This window comes from Engraulis encrasicolus, chromosome 22, assembly GCF_034702125.1.
Source record: "Engraulis encrasicolus isolate BLACKSEA-1 chromosome 22, IST_EnEncr_1.0, whole genome shotgun sequence".
NCBI lineage: Eukaryota > Metazoa > Chordata > Actinopteri > Clupeiformes > Engraulidae > Engraulis > Engraulis encrasicolus.
In genome coordinates, this window is record NC_085878.1 from 18,056,404 (window position 1) to 18,072,120 (window position 15,717).

A 15,717-nucleotide genomic window follows, 5' to 3' on the forward strand; every position below is an offset into this window, starting at 1 on the left:
TGTGACAAGGGGTTTCGGTTCACACGCTACTTGCATGGCTTTGGAGACTAAAAGCATGAACATGAAAGATTAAAACATGAAAGAGTTTAAACTATAAAAACATGAATGAAATTGTTCAGTGGTTTGTCAGCTTGTAACAGGGTGAAAGGCACCTTTTTGAATTTGCTTTGCCAACCTTCCTGAGCTATAACCACAGTATGTAAGGATTCTAGCCACAGGCCAGCTGTCTGCAGCTTAGATGAGAGACACTTCCTAACTGTAGGGCACATGATCAGTATAGCTTAGTGTTGCTAGTAAGAAATTAATAATTTTAAAGGTCCAGTATGTAACTTCTTATGCGTTCCGTACCGGTGTTCGTGTTGGCTATCAAACTTGTTCTTCTTTTGTTCACTTCCATGAATTACACTTATTCAGAATGGCTTTAAATGTTCCATTTCTGTACAATAAAGGGAGAGGGGGGGGACGGGACTTTTTATTATTACTCCATCTTGCACCATGTTACCTAATCGGGAGCAAACATGGTTCCGAAATTCACAACAATGGGCATTGTGGGCCCATATTGATACTTCAAAGGAAGTGACCTCTTGCACATACCTTCCCACATTCCACAAGCATGAGGTTGTGAAGCTCCTGTGCTGGGGCATGTGTGGAAATTGAAAAAGAAGATATGAATGGCCACTTCAGGCGGTAAATACGGACTGTATGTATGATTGAAATAAAAGCAGGTCAAAGTTGAAAGGTTTAAAATGACTGCCCAGCAGCTGTAAATGTCTTATACAAAATATGAAGCTAATACAGACTGTCATGCAACCCTCACTATCTTTTTTGGACATCTAAATCTAAAACTACTAATGTATCAATGCCTACCATTGTGCTCATGCCTACCATAATACTGTCCATTCCATACTCTCGCTCGCTCACACACACACACACACACACACACACACACACACACACATTACTGTTTTTTTCCTATTTCCCTTGTTCTTTTGCCTGTTATTTTGACCCCCCACTTAAATGCTCATGTCTGTCATCTTCACCTCAATTTTCTGTCTCCCCAATTGCCAGGGGAGTGGCTAAGCCATGGGCGGCCGACGGCTGATCTTAGAAGTTCTTTCTGCCGATGACTCTTACAAAAGAGGACTTTCCAGGAACTCTGAAATCAGCCGCCTTGTGATTTGGGCTGTGGTTGTATTTTTGGAGATACTGTGGGCACACAGAGGCCAGCTAGATATGTTTAATTACCACCCAATTAGAACTGAAGTGCACTTCATTACTTCTGACATGGATGGCATGCTGTTGCCTTTTGGTACCCCTGCTCAGATCTCTGGTCTTCACACTCACCTGCCAATTCATTCTGTAATGGTTGCATACCACCTGTAGTCGCATAATGATAACACGGAAAGCATTGAGAACTGATGACCCTAACATAGGACCTGGCAATGATGTGTTAGTTACAGCACATTTTCACAAATTTACAATTTGCTGCAGTTATACTATATTAAATTGAACATTTGCCATTGATCATGCTTTGAGAAGCTTCGACGCGTTTGAGGCGAATATTGTTAGGTGTTTGACCTTAAATAAGGCTGTGCTATCTATGACCACTTGAGCTCGCTGTAAACAGTAAGCTGATGGCACACATTTGTATTGTGTCTTGTGACACTTAATGTCAGAGAGTGTGACAAAAAACTGGTTTGGATTTTATTGTCACAGCCAGCTACTCGAAGATTCTCCTTGATCCAGAGCCCTCTACAGGATGTGCGCGCATAAATAGAATAAAGTTAAAATTAGTATTTTTGTATACCCTTGGGGGGAAATCAAGCCAACTTTGTCCAGGTTTGTGGAAAAAGTACATGAGAAAATCAAGTTACCTCTCATTACCTTCCTGTTTCGTAATATTGTGTCAGCCACTATGTCCAAATGAAATGTCGCTGAAAACAATTACCTTTAGACTGTCTGCATCTAGGCCCCATGAACTCATGTAAAAGGGATTGTATAAGTCCGGCATAATGGTCAATGTTTATGATCAAAACACATCTGTTGGAAATGGTGCTCTAAGCAGCCATTTTCTCTACTCTGGATTCTGTATGCTTGCATAACTGTTCTCCCATAAACAAAGGCATAATGTGGTTCTTCAGTATATTCCCAAGATGCCAATTTCATAATGTGTAGTCAAGCGTTCAGGCCCTGCATGAAAAAATGCTTTGAAATTGAAGTCAGAGATATACTGTAGGCTGTATACACAGCAGTATTATATAGGTGTTTATTATGGAGTCGCATAAACCTGCTTAATAGGTGCTTGTTGCTTAATAAGTGCCTATGCACTTTGATATGATTTCATTATGAAGAGTAAGCGGCCATACTGTTTAATAAGTGGCACTCGAAATAAGAACAAATTGGATAACTGCTCATTTTGAACCGGAACAAATTGCTTAAAGATCATATATTGTAAACATTATGTTTGGAATTGTTACGGCAAGGTGGTGTATCATATTTTGCGCATGCATGGCACAAGTGAACAAGTAGGCTAAGGCTGATATATTCCCCTGCTATGCATCTTCCAAAGTGAACCCTTTCTGGGACAAGGCGCGCAAGGTCTGGTGAATGATCCTCAAATCCGAAGTCATGCGACTGGCTTTGCAGAGAAAGGAGGAGCCAAAGGCTAAGACATTTAAGTTGAACAGCCCCTTTATGTTCGAAAGTTGAGCAGAAAGTTCAGAGATAAGTCCATGTATCTATTTGGCTACAAATAATTCCGAGTCGCTACACAACGCTGCTGACGCACCCGATACCTCTACTGTTTTCCCGACGGTAACTTCTCCTGGAGCTCTGAAGTTATATACGAAAACCTCATCATGCAGTCACAGTGGACAGATATTTCAACAACAACAGCTGTCTATAATTCAATATATGATAAACAGCCTCAACATTTTTTGTGAACGTTTCGGGTGGAGCCAGACATCTTCGAACATATATGCAGGTAAGGTAACAAAGACAAAATCAAACTCCTAGCATTTTACTTGTTTACTTACTTTTCTTGTTAAGTGGTGGGAATACCAACGGAAACAGCACCAGACAATTTTTAATGCTTTGTTTTGTTCTGACAGGACTCGAAAGAAATCGTTTTTCGTCTTTATCCGCACAAGGCTTCCAAATCGGGTGGCCATGAACCTGAGCGCGCATCACCATCACCACCTCACCATAAAGAACTTCGACAACAGCCAGCTGTTGTACGGGGAGGACAACTTCACCCATAACTTCACCACGGGCGACAACAACCACACATTGCAATGCGCCAACATTCTGATGCCCCAGGAGCTGTTTTTAACCCTGGGCTTGGTGAGCCTGGTGGAGAACATCTTGGTTGTCCTCGCCATCATCAAAAACAGGAACCTGCACTCTCCAATGTACTACTTCATCTGCTGCCTCGCCGTCTCCGACATGCTGGTGAGCGTGAGCAACGTGGTGGAGACGGTGTTCATGATGCTGCACGATAACGGATTTATCACCATGATGCCCAGCATGATGCAGCACCTGGACAATGTTATAGACATCATGATTTGTAGCTCAGTGGTGTCCTCCCTGTCTTTCCTGTGCACCATCGCTGCCGACCGCTATATCACCATCTTTTACGCGCTGAGGTACCACAGCATCATGACGACGCAGCGCGCTGCCACCATCATCGTCGTAGTGTGGTCGGCCAGCATCACCGCCAGCAGCTTTTTCATTTTCTACTACACCAACAAAGCGGTCATCATCTGCCTCGTGACCTTCTTCATCATCACGCTGGTCTTCACGGCGGTGCTCTACCTGCACATGTTCATTCTGGCGCACGTGCACTCCAGGCGCATCATGGCATTCAATAAGAGTCGCCGCCAAGCCACGAGTATGAAAGGCGCGATCACTCTCACCATTCTTCTAGGCGTCTTCATCGTTTGCTGGGGACCGTTTTTCCTTCATCTGATCTTGATCCTGACCTGTCCCCAGGCCCCGCTTTGCAAGTGTTTCTTCAGCTACTTCAACCTGTTTCTGATTCTCATTATTTGCAACTCTCTTATCGACCCGCTGATTTACGCGTACCGTAGCCAGGAACTGCGCAAGACGTTGAAAGAGTTGGTTTTCTGCTCCTTGTGTTGTGTGATATAGATGTGGACTCGCGGAGGAGAATCACGTCTTGGAATTGACAGTGGTAATAAGTAGGGATGCCACTGACTGCTGGTTTCGCTGGGTTTAACCTTTTTGGAGCAAACCGACTATCTTGAAATGGAATATAATAATACAAGTGTTTAACCCTCTTTTTCAACCCTGTATGTATGGGAAAATAGACTTTAAAATAAAAAATGGACAGTCATATTGCTCCAGTTTAGTATTTTTTACATGTATAATGTATTGGAGATATGGAGACAGCCAGCCCTGTTGCGCGCAAAAGGCGCGTTGTACTTGGCGAAGTGAATCCTATGTGCTCGTAATTTGTATTTTTTAAAATTTACATTATGGTGTACTACTTGATCTGTTGACATTACTTATGTATATTTGGCATGAAGGAGATCGAATATACTTCAGAACCAAGTAGATAATCTCACCCCAATATTGCAAGAAAACATCAAGTGTTGATATTGACAGATGGGGTGTATGTAAATGTTTCAATATTTGATCATATCTCAGTGTTTGAAAAAGTACTGTTGTCATAGCCCACTGTACAGCAAGTTATTGCACATCAGTTTCAATAGGCCTATACAATAGAGAGTGTTTGTCTGGATAGTGGGTATGACATTTTTAATTATGCCTGTTTTAAATCTTTTTAAATTATTTGATAGGAATAATACATAACTTGAACTGAGGCTACTTTCAAACGAGACATCTTGGTGAACGGTTTGTTGAGTGATACCACAGCCTTTTTTCAGCCTATACCAGTAGCCCAACACACCCTGATAGCTACAGCAGAGATGCCAGAGAAACTATTCTCCAAAATGCTCATGCAAACCCAATTCGCATGAATGTAGGTGACACTTTGTATTTTTATACCAAGTGCTGTAGCACATGTCATTTTTCATACCAGTATTTTCATTTTATGATGATGATATCCATATCAGTAGGCTATAGTAAAGAGTTTTAGAATTATTTATAAAGTTGTCTCTGGACAGAATGTTTTAATGGCAAATAAGCATATTGCTCCCTGGGGGCACTAAATCTATATTTGGGCCCATGTTATCTGTGTGGGTCTCGTGGGTTTGAGCTAACTTGGGGCAAACATTCTGATCTGGGAAGGGTGGAGATGTTTAAGAACTTGCTGTGAATTGACTAGACATGGTCTCTGGTGGATTTAGAATTTCTACTATTATGAGAGAGGGTGAAGGTCAACCTTTGCTTTTGGAAATGCAAGCTTTAAAACGGTTATGATGTGTGAGTATGAGAGACACCTCTGTTGCCATGTAGTTTGTTAATTAAAGACCGCCTGTTCATCACAAGTTACATCACATGTCTTAGGGCTCTCTGAAAAACAGGCCCATTCAGGCTATGGAAAACACTGAAAACGTCCTAATCCGAGAAGAGAAACAGAAAAAGTAAAGGAATGACTGTAAATGTTGGGTGGATCAATATTGTGAGTTGTCATGGATTCCAGGGCAACGTAGCCTGATAATGTTGGCATGGCACTGACTCTACAACTCAACAACTGGATATGTACGCAGCAGCACAGACATTTAGATCAGTGGTGTAGTCTACTTTTTGTGGTGGGTTTACTGTATATTTGAAGAGCTCTTTTCCAAAACGCTATATAGACCATTTTTGACTTTTTGCATTTTAATATTGGAATTGACTGTTAAGAAGTCCTATCATCTATGTGTGAATTCTTGCCATTCAAATGTTTTGAGAACATACTTTTTAAAACCTCTATAAATTTAATTTTGCAATGCAATTCAATGGAATGCCTAATACAAAAATGTCCATTTCTCAACATTCTATAAAACGGATATATCTCATTTTGGAAAAGAGCTCTTCATTTGTATATTTATATTATTGTTCCCAAACTAGAGGCCGGCCCCCCTTAGGGAGCTGTTAACATTTGAAAGAATTTTGATTGTGATTTTGTCGTCATGTTGTTAAATTCCAAGGCATCCATGACAAGTCACCATTCAAAATATTGAATCAATCCATTTTAGGTGGGTATACTGAAATCTTTTCTGGTGGGTATGCTGCGTATACCTGCATTCTACGCAAACTACACCACTGATTTAGTTTAGATGTAGCCTACAAAATAGTTCTGAATCTCAAATGAATCTCAGAATAGTTCTAAATCTCAAATTGTACACCATACTGTAGTTGAAATCTCAAATTTGAAGTGAACCAATAAGTAAAGAATGAATTGAATGTTTGTTGTGCATGATGATCCTTTTGGCGCATGTTACTATGTCCTCAAGAAACTGACAGGCAAGGGATTCAATTACAGTGACGGGCACAAGGCTGGGGACACTGATGTGTTTGTTGGAGGGGTGGGAGTGTATGAATTGGGCAGCGCCCGAGGAAGTGTAATCGGTCTAATTTCTCCCTCTCGATCACAAGATGCGTGAAGACATCCCCAAGCCAGCCTTGGATATTTTTGGTGGTTGTTTCCCTTTGGAATGTAATGCAATTAATACATGCTTTGATGTGAACAAATAGTTATTGTTTGCTCTGTGTGTAAGAGACACATAGGTCTTTATGTCTGTGGGAAATGCAAACTGGAAATGGGTCCATCAATTTATTATTACATCCTGCTATAGGCTGCAGGGCTAAGTTATATAAGGCCATTGTTGTTTGTATGACACTTTTTTAGATCAACAGTTTAGACCTGGTTTGTTCCCAGAGACTAATTAGATCCATTCCGTTTGCTGCAGGGGTCTGTGTGTGTTCAAAATCCAACCATTCTTCTTTTTTTTAAATGACAGATAATTTGACACATGTGTTTGGGCCACCATTCCATGCTAGTGTACAGTACAGTATGTGCTTCAGTGGTGTGTATCGGCTTAGCTGCACTGAGAAACAGGCAGTTTTACTCCGACCACATGTCCAGGCCCGTCATGTAGATTTGATTCACAGCTTTCCGCATCCTGTCATAGTTGTCCGCATCCTGTTTGTTTGTGTGTGTATGTGTGTTTGATTGCCTTGATTGAAGTTTTTTTACGAGAAGTTCACATCACATCATGTATTTGAGTGTCTGTTCGCAGAGTTTTTGTGTCTCTCTGTTCTAAATTCTATCTTGTAGAAACGGACAGCACTGGTCTTGTGCACTGTGAAAAGAAAATATTTATGAAAACTTTGAAAATATGAAGACTATCATGGATGGTTCTTATTCTTTAAAAAAAAAAAAAACAACGAAGAAGATTGTAGTAGGCCTACATTGCCAAAATGTAATTTGTTTCGATTTTAGCCTGATGCTGCATATACATTATTGACCTTTGGCGCCTGGAGCAACATAAAGGCTGCATTCAGGCTCTTCAGATTTTAGCTTTTTTTAATTAAATATGTGGGTATGTGAGAGATTAATTAACAGATTCTAATGCAAGATGAGGGTCCAAGCTTTTGAATACAACTTATTTCATGCTTTTATGTGCTTCGGAGACTGAGATATTTAGGCACCTAGACATTCAGCAGACGTTTTTTTTGCAGGTGCCATAGTCTAAAATGGGTTAAACTTGAGCACTTTTCAAAGCGCATTGTATCAGAGCAGTAGACTATCCGTGAGATGTGTGTAGACTATCCATGAGATGTATGATATTCCCCTTGCACCACAACGGGTAGAAATGAACTTTTATCAGGCCCATTTCTAGTATACACATCACTGATGTACAGTAGGCTACATGAAATGCACTGAAATGAAGGGAAAATGAGGTAACTACGGTATGTTTGAAATTAGATAACCTGCCCTGTAATTCTCAATTTTTCCATTCTATTTTGGTCGAACACATGATGTGCCTGTCTGTATTGCATCTTGCTATTCTGAGAGTGCACCCCTGTCCTGGCCATGCCCTTTTGAAGTCAATTTCTTGGCCTAATACATTTACCATGCTTTGCCTCCTGTCAGTCTGTGTACAGACATGTGTAAACTCGTCCAAATAGGTGTGCAAAGAGGATTTTCAGTGAGGCTTGTTTGAGTCTATTCTGTATGGGAAGGGTTTTGACATCATGTAGGACTCCTGGATGGAAGGACAGTATAGTAGAAGTTACATGAGGGACACCCTGAGTGTTTGAAACAGGGAAGCTGACAAAGAGGGACAAAGAGGTGAATCGTCCCGGGCCCAGTGATGGGGATGGGTGGGGGTGTTTGATGGCAGAATTGTGTCCTCATTACAGTGTATGTATTGGATGGGTGTGTCCTTTCAGATGACATTGTCATGACAACAGCCATGGTGTGAAGCATGCAGGTCCATTTCCCAAAGGGGGAGGCTGGTGGTGGTGACCACCATTAGGTTTGTGGGTTCACTCTGATTATCATGCCAACAAGCCTGGCGGGCCCCAGAAGGATTGGGTTTGAGGAGTGCTGAGGGCACTGACTGTACTATTCCCCTTCACTCCACGTGGTGTTATAAACTGCTGTTGTGGTGGGGTTGATCATATTGGACAGGGGGTCTGTTAAAAGATGGAGGAAGTAAAACTGACGAATGTGCAAGGAACATGATGGGCAAACCATAAACAGCAACAGTAAGAAAGGCTGACCAAGGAACTCCTGATGCTGAGATCTACAAATAGCCCGCAAGAGGACAGGGTACACCTGGGGACAGCTGGAGAGACATGCACAGGGCAGACATGCCTGGAGGACACTTGTCAGAAGCCTATAACCCAAGGCCATATGTAAGCAAGCAGTAACACAGTTACAGTAATAACCTCTAAAGTCGAGCCTGTAGACCAGGGGTATTCAATTAAAAGTCACAGAGGGCCAGTGTTTCAAATTCCCTCCAGTGAAGGGGCTGAAGAAAGATTCTGTAAGCTTATAACTGCGAGCAGCGCGGTGTCTGAGGTAAGGGTGCGAAACAAGCAGATAGCTTTCCAGAAAGAACAGATATTCCCTTCTCTATTTCTAACTAGCCTAAAGTGTTAGAGATTGCAAATTATGCACGGTCAGAGATAGCACACATTTGTTTTCATTTTGTTCAGACTTTATGGTGGGCCAGAACCTTGCCATCCAAGGGCCACATCTGGCCCCAGGGCCTCCATTTGAATGGTAGACGAACCAATGTGGTTTGGTGAGCAGACTACAGTGAGGGCTAAGAAAAAATGACCAACAATGAATGCTCTTCCATGAAAATCAATGCACGCGTTTGCAAAAATATTTTCCAGTACAGTATTTCAACCATTTGTCTGCATTACACAGACAAATACATTTGAATGCTGGCTCTTTGATGTGTGTAAATGTCAGATGACCAAATGTAGCAGCTTTTTAAACAAAGTGATAGGGATTATTGAAGTTGTGGCATATAATACGTTTATTGACTAAATAATTCTGATGTGGGCTTTGCTGATGTTGCATAATACTGAAAACCTCTAACATCTAAATGTTAGCGCACTATGGTCTTAGATTTTCTTTTGGATGCATAGGACATGCATGGGAACTGGAATAAATACTTCAAAAACAAACAAACAAATAAAACACAGAGAAACACTGACCTTACCTATAATCATACAGTATAGATGATTTCGATGATTAAGAAGTTCAGGTGCATTGGGGTGTCTTGGTCCTGTTTTGTGTTGCCTTGAAAATGAAGACTAAGAGAAACGAAATAAACAGTTAAACATCATGTTAAGTTAAACATCGTGCAACGCAACTACACTTCTACTGGCTAGGCATAATTATCAACTCTTGGGAAAAGACACTGCTTTTTATTCAGCTCCCCTTCCTAAAAATGGATTTTTTTTTTGCAGTACTACAGACTGCCAAACACAATCCATCATCGTGCCATGAAGAGTTAAGCAAAAACAACATCATCATCGTTGTCGTCATCATAATCATTTTGTTCAATTTTTCAACATGATTTATTGGCCTATGGCTGCTGCAAGAGGCCCACGCAATATTTATAACTTCCCAGAGCTGTGTAGTCCACACTGTACTGTACCTCGCCTAACAAAATGCTTCTGTGTCTTACCACAAGAGGGCATCATTCAAGCACATTTACACATATAGTATTTTTGCACTCCTAACACACTCTTCCCTCCCTCTGTCAGTTGCTCACTATGTTGTCTGAGCTGGAAAGGATTGGGGCACCTTTGACTGAGTGGTCATCGTATCATAAACGCGTGCGTGCGTGCGTGCGTGCGTGCGTGCGTGCGTGCGTGCGTGCGTGCGTGCGTGCGTGCGTGCGTATGTGTGTGTGTGTGTGTGTGTGTGTGCAGACGGTCCCATCTGCCTGCCCAGCACAGCAGCAGCATGCTCGCATTTTAAACCGGAACCCCACCTGTCTCCCAGAGCAGGGATCAATAAAACCTGTCACACAGGGAGAAGAAGCTCCTATCGTAACCAGGCCGGAACATAATGAGTCCGTCTGCCTTTACTGGAAAAGCTGCCAGAGCAAACCGCAGTAAAACAGATAAATAATAAATATCGCACAGTCATAGTGCAAGTCATATCCCACCCTCCGCCGGTAATGGAGCAACATCCAGTGAAAGTGAAAGCCCATTGGGAAACTCCAACTCCCATTGTCATTGTGACACAGCACTCCACAGCACACAAGTGAACACTGCACACTGCACACAACGAAATTGCATTTATGCCTCACCCGTGCAAGGGGGCAGCCCTCAGTGGCGCCCCATGGGGAGCAGTGCGGTGGGACGGTACCATGCTCAGGGTACCTCAGTCATGGAGGAGGATGGGGGAGAGCACTGGTTGATTACTCCCCCCACCAACCTGGCGAGTCGGGAGTCGAACCGGCAACCTCTGGGATGCAAGTCTGACGCCCTAACCGCTCACCCATGACTGCCCATGTAGGCTATCTGAGCTTGTGGAGCAGAGCACTCCTGCATACACAACAGGGGATTGCAGTTTTGGTCAAACTGCTGGGATGGGACGTTAGAGTGAATATAGGCCTGCCCTACAGCTCCATCTGGGGCCTCATGTACAAAGATTTCCATAGACTTCATGCTGGACCTTTGCGTAAGTGAAAATCGGGAAAGATAGGCCTACCTTATACTTTTCAAATTTCAAATGTATCAGTCATGCATAAACAGGTTTTCATGCTGATTCATGTAATATGTCCGATTTCACATGAAATTTAGTGCACATGTGTATGAAAAGTTGGGGCATTTTTTTGCGTAAGCAAGCTTTGGACATGAGGCCCCTGGAGTTGAGGAAATGATGATGCGAGGAGGATCATGGGGGATCACTGGAGAGATGGAGAGGCAGTCAGTCAGTCACTGCAGCTGTGGATGACGTCCCCATAGGATAGCATCGACTTTCTCAACAGCCACAGGGCGTCTGCAGAGGAATTGCATTCGTACTAAAAGGGATGGCTGCTGCTTAAACATGTCATCTGGCATTGGAATAGTTTATCTGCCATTTCTTCAAAAAAAAAAGTACAGTTACCAGAAAATCCACAAGGAGAAATTTTAATTTAGGCGGACCCATGTGTTCTGCCTCTGTATAGGTTTGGTACCACGCCCCTGTTCATCAGTGACATTACTGACATTATATTACATTACACTTAGTGTAGCTGACACGTTCATCCAAAGTGACAGTTATTTACAGGGTATTGGTTACAGTCCTTGAAGCTGTATGGGATTAGGTGCCTTGCTCAAGGGCACCTCAGCCATGGAGTGTGATACGGAGTGGAAGGGTGGGATGCTGTGATTTGAACCTGCAACACTCTGATCTGAAGCCCATCTCCTTAACCATTAGGCCATGACTGCCCACAACGGCATTATATCAACCCATTAGTGGATCAACTAATGTATTGATTTTCAACAGAACACAGTGTGGCACCATATGGTAATACATCTCCCTCCCTCCCTCTCAGGAGAAAGTTTCATTTGTTGATTTTTACTTTGAGGGCATTAAGAGGAAAATTGCCACAGTACATTTCAAATCTGCTAACTTATAACATCAGTATTTACAGCACAAGGTCTACAAATAAAATACTGTTAATCACACCTTCAATAAGAACAGAATATGAAAGACCTCTTTCTCCTTCTATGCTCCATACCTTTGGAATGATCTTCAGAACAAGCTACACTTAGAGACACTTCCTACTGTAAATACTTTAAAAAAGCAATGTAATTGCTTTGTAATTGTAATTGTGAGTCTTGCCTTCTTGTGTTACATGTTACAGCACTTTTTGTAATGTTTTGTTGTTTTGTCTAGTGTTTGGTAGTGCTATTCCTTGTCTTTTGTGTTTTTATTTTGTAACTTTTAACTTGCTGCCTCTTAGCCAGGACTCCCTGGGAGAAGAGTCACTGTGACTCAACGGGACCCTTCCTGGTTAAATAAAGGATAAATACAATAAAAGATCTCTCTCTGCTCTATCTAAGCAGGGTATCGCACATAAACACACACACACACACATTTAGATGTACCAGTAGGCTATGCACACATGTACGTTCTCTCCCTCCATCACTCCCTCTCTCCCTCTCTCTCTCTCTCTCTCTCTCTCTCTCTCTCTCTCTCTCTCTCTCTCTCTCTCTCTCTCTCTCTCTCTCTCTCTCTCTCTCTCTCTCTCTCTCTCTCTCTCTCTCTCTCTCTCTCTTCTACCCTCAGTCACACCTCTTTCCCATGCTCCTTTGTTGTGGGAGGTCTGCTCTTAGTCATAGGTGTGGATCACCACTCCGCTCTTAGCACTACTATCCACATGCCTCGTGCTATGACACACTCACTTCCTGTTCTGTCTGGCTCATATAGCCCCTGTGTCTCTGAGAGCATGGTACCAAAAATATAAAAGCTGAAACAAAAGCCCTCTGAGTAAGCCTTAAAAAGGACCTGTCAGTGTGTGCTGAGTGCTTTCTTCTCGTGGCAGCCTCTTTGTGGGTTTGCAGCTCTATGCTGATTTACAGCAATGCAGGACAGTGCAAATCCCTGCTTTTAAAGTGTTCATGGATCTGGCTCTGAGGATGATTAGCGACTATGGCCATCCAGGTGATAGTCCAGCAGACATGGTGGTGGCCATACTGTATAGCCTTATCACTGACATAATGTGCGGACTGTCATTCCTCACCTCTGGTCAAATTAAAGATGGCGTGGCAAACCATTAGTTAGACCAGAGATAGGCCTAATATTAGACACACACTAAGATATAGATATAAACACTTCATGTGTGTGTGTGTGCGTGTGTGCGTGCGTGCGTGTGTGCGTGTGTGCGTGCGTGCGTGCGTGCATGTGTGGAGTAGGGCCGTTTCAAGGTACCGGTATTTGGGGACCCTATAGGCAAAGTGCGACTTGGAGCCCTTGGATATCAATATCACTGCACTTTTTGATCATTGAATTGAAGGAGGAGCCACACACTCGCAAAACTGCCATTACTGTCATTTGAAAATGAGTACATCACCAGTCATTACACAGTCATTAAGCTGGGTGCCCTTGGCAATAGCCTTATTTGCTCATGTGGTTGTGACAGGCTTAGGAATTGAGGAGAGGGCCAAGTTGCCAGTGTTCCAAAAGCTACGCTGTGTGTGTCTGTGTGTGTGTGTGTGTGTGTGTGTGTGTGTGTGTGTGTGTGTGTGTGTGTGTGTGTGTGTGCTCCTCCCATTCTGTACAACGCTGTCCTTGAGGGGCACCATCTGTCTGAAACAGAAGTGGCGAGAGCTTGTTTCAAGATGTAACTCCACCTGCCCTCACTCCTTCGTCCCCTGACAACTAAATCAATACTTTCCGATCAGGAAGTCTCTAACGAGACTACTGTATGACTGTGTTACAGTAAGAGCCTTCAGCAGCAACCCAATACGATCTTGAATTATTATTATTTAGCTCTTTGATCTGCCATAAGGCTGCCTGTGCATGCCCAACATTAATAACCTAACATGTGAAATGAATGTGTACCTATTTGAGATGAAAGTGGAGAACTGGAGTGAAGATGTAAATTCTCTCCTCATCTGTCTGTCTGTCTGTCTGCCCTCCCCCCCCTCGTCTCCTCCTCCTCCTCCTCCTCCTCTTCCTCCTCCTCCTCTCTCTCTCTCTCTCTCTCTCTCTCTCTCTCTCTCTCTCTCTGGAATGAGTCAGGGATTTTGTATGGGCTGTTGAGCTATTCATGCTATCGACAAGGGGACAACAAAGGGTGTCACTGAGAAAGGGTGTGGTCTTGATCATCAACAAACTTGATTATTATTGCAAAGTGTAAGACAATCTAGGATAGTTGAAATAGATGTCACAGGTTTAAAGGACGTGGTTAAAAACAACTGTCAGGTGGTGCGATGTTAGGGTCGCAATGACTCATCAAGTAGCCAGTAGTCCAGTTTCTTTTGCAGTGTGTAGGCTTCTCTGTGTAGGACATTTCCTATTTACACTGTGGTATGAGGCCAGATGTTAAAATGGGTCAAATCTGGGTATTTCTGGGATTGCTGTTCCAAGCAGCATAAGCAACAAACTCAGACGTCTTTATTCAACTGGTACCACACTCGAGCTGACATATACACACTAAGAAATGCTGGGTTGTTTTGTCAACCCAAGTGCTGAATAAGAGCTGTTGGGTAAACGTGTTGGGTTATTTTAATGCAGTGTTGGGTTACTCTAACTCAATATTGGTACAGTGGGGAACATCTATGCTACTCTACTGATTGGGTTATTAGTTAGGTTACACAATAACCCAACTCACTGGTTTATTGTACCCAACACTGTGTTGCCCTGCTACGTTTGAAATCAGAGTTCCCTGCAGATAACGTTCTTTCTGCCTGCCCGCCCTGGAAGAAGTGAGCTGACCGGAGTCTTCAACAGGAATACAGGTTTGTAATGTGTTTTTACTGTTTTGTCTCCAGCTAACTTTAATTAACTGCCTAAAGCTGATAGATGTGTGATAGCCATTCGTTCATCCAACGCATTCCTTATCTTCCATACGATTGATCTATGAGAGGGATACTATGAACCCATGGAATAAGAAGACCGTTGCCCAAGTAGTCTCTACAAACCTAAACCGTTGGTTAGGCCTACTCTCAATGACCTAAACCAATGGAAATGGAGTCAACTAATCTAATCATAACAAATATTGGAATGAATCTCGTCTCGAAACCATATGGGATGAATTTTGATTTCACGAAACTCGCCTGTAACTTCAATCTGTGTCCAACCGTCTTTTGGTTTCCACGGTAACTCTCGACACAAATAACTGGCCGCACTGAAGTTGGTCTCTCGGCGGGCAAATATTATCAACTCTCTGCCGCGAGTCCGCGTGGAATAAGTAGCACAAATCAGCGCAAGTTAGAGAAATTAATAATAACAACAACGGAAAATAGGCCTACGGACGTGCCGTGTATCCCTATTCAGTTGGACTATTGCCGCTGGCATCTGCAGCTCTGCTCAAGGTAGGCTGGTAGGCTAGTTCATGGCTGATTGCAGGCAGCTAGTCTGTGTGGTTTTAGAACTACTAGCTTTTCAGATAATATTGATGACACTATCTGGCCACTAACTTTTTTTCTGGATGTCTTTTCAGAGCTGCAACATCAGTAACATATATTAATATTAATATAAGCCTGGACGTCCGTGAAGTGGGCTTCGATACAGACATGTCAGGACGGTTAACACTGTATGTCAGCGAGCATGGTATAGCT

At 42.8% G+C, this 15,717-nt stretch overlaps 1 protein-coding gene across 1 annotated transcript; it reads left to right on the forward strand.

Moving 5' to 3' along the window:
• Positions 1–2,463: 2,463 nt before the first annotated feature.
• On the forward strand, positions 2,464–5,032 carry mc1r (melanocortin 1 receptor). The gene is made up of 2 exons (XM_063188415.1): positions 2,464–2,983; positions 3,111–5,032. Exon 2 carries the CDS (start codon positions 3,169–3,171, stop codon positions 4,147–4,149), a length of 981 nt encoding a protein of 326 aa, XP_063044485.1. The 5' UTR covers positions 2,464–2,983; positions 3,111–3,168; the 3' UTR covers positions 4,150–5,032.
• Positions 5,033–15,717: the final 10,685 nt, after the last annotated feature.

What these genes read in the sequence shown, in the direction of transcription:
- mc1r (XM_063188415.1), top strand. Translation starts at nt 3,169, where the DNA reads ATGAACCTGAGCGCGCATCACCATCACCACCTCACCATAAAGAACTTC.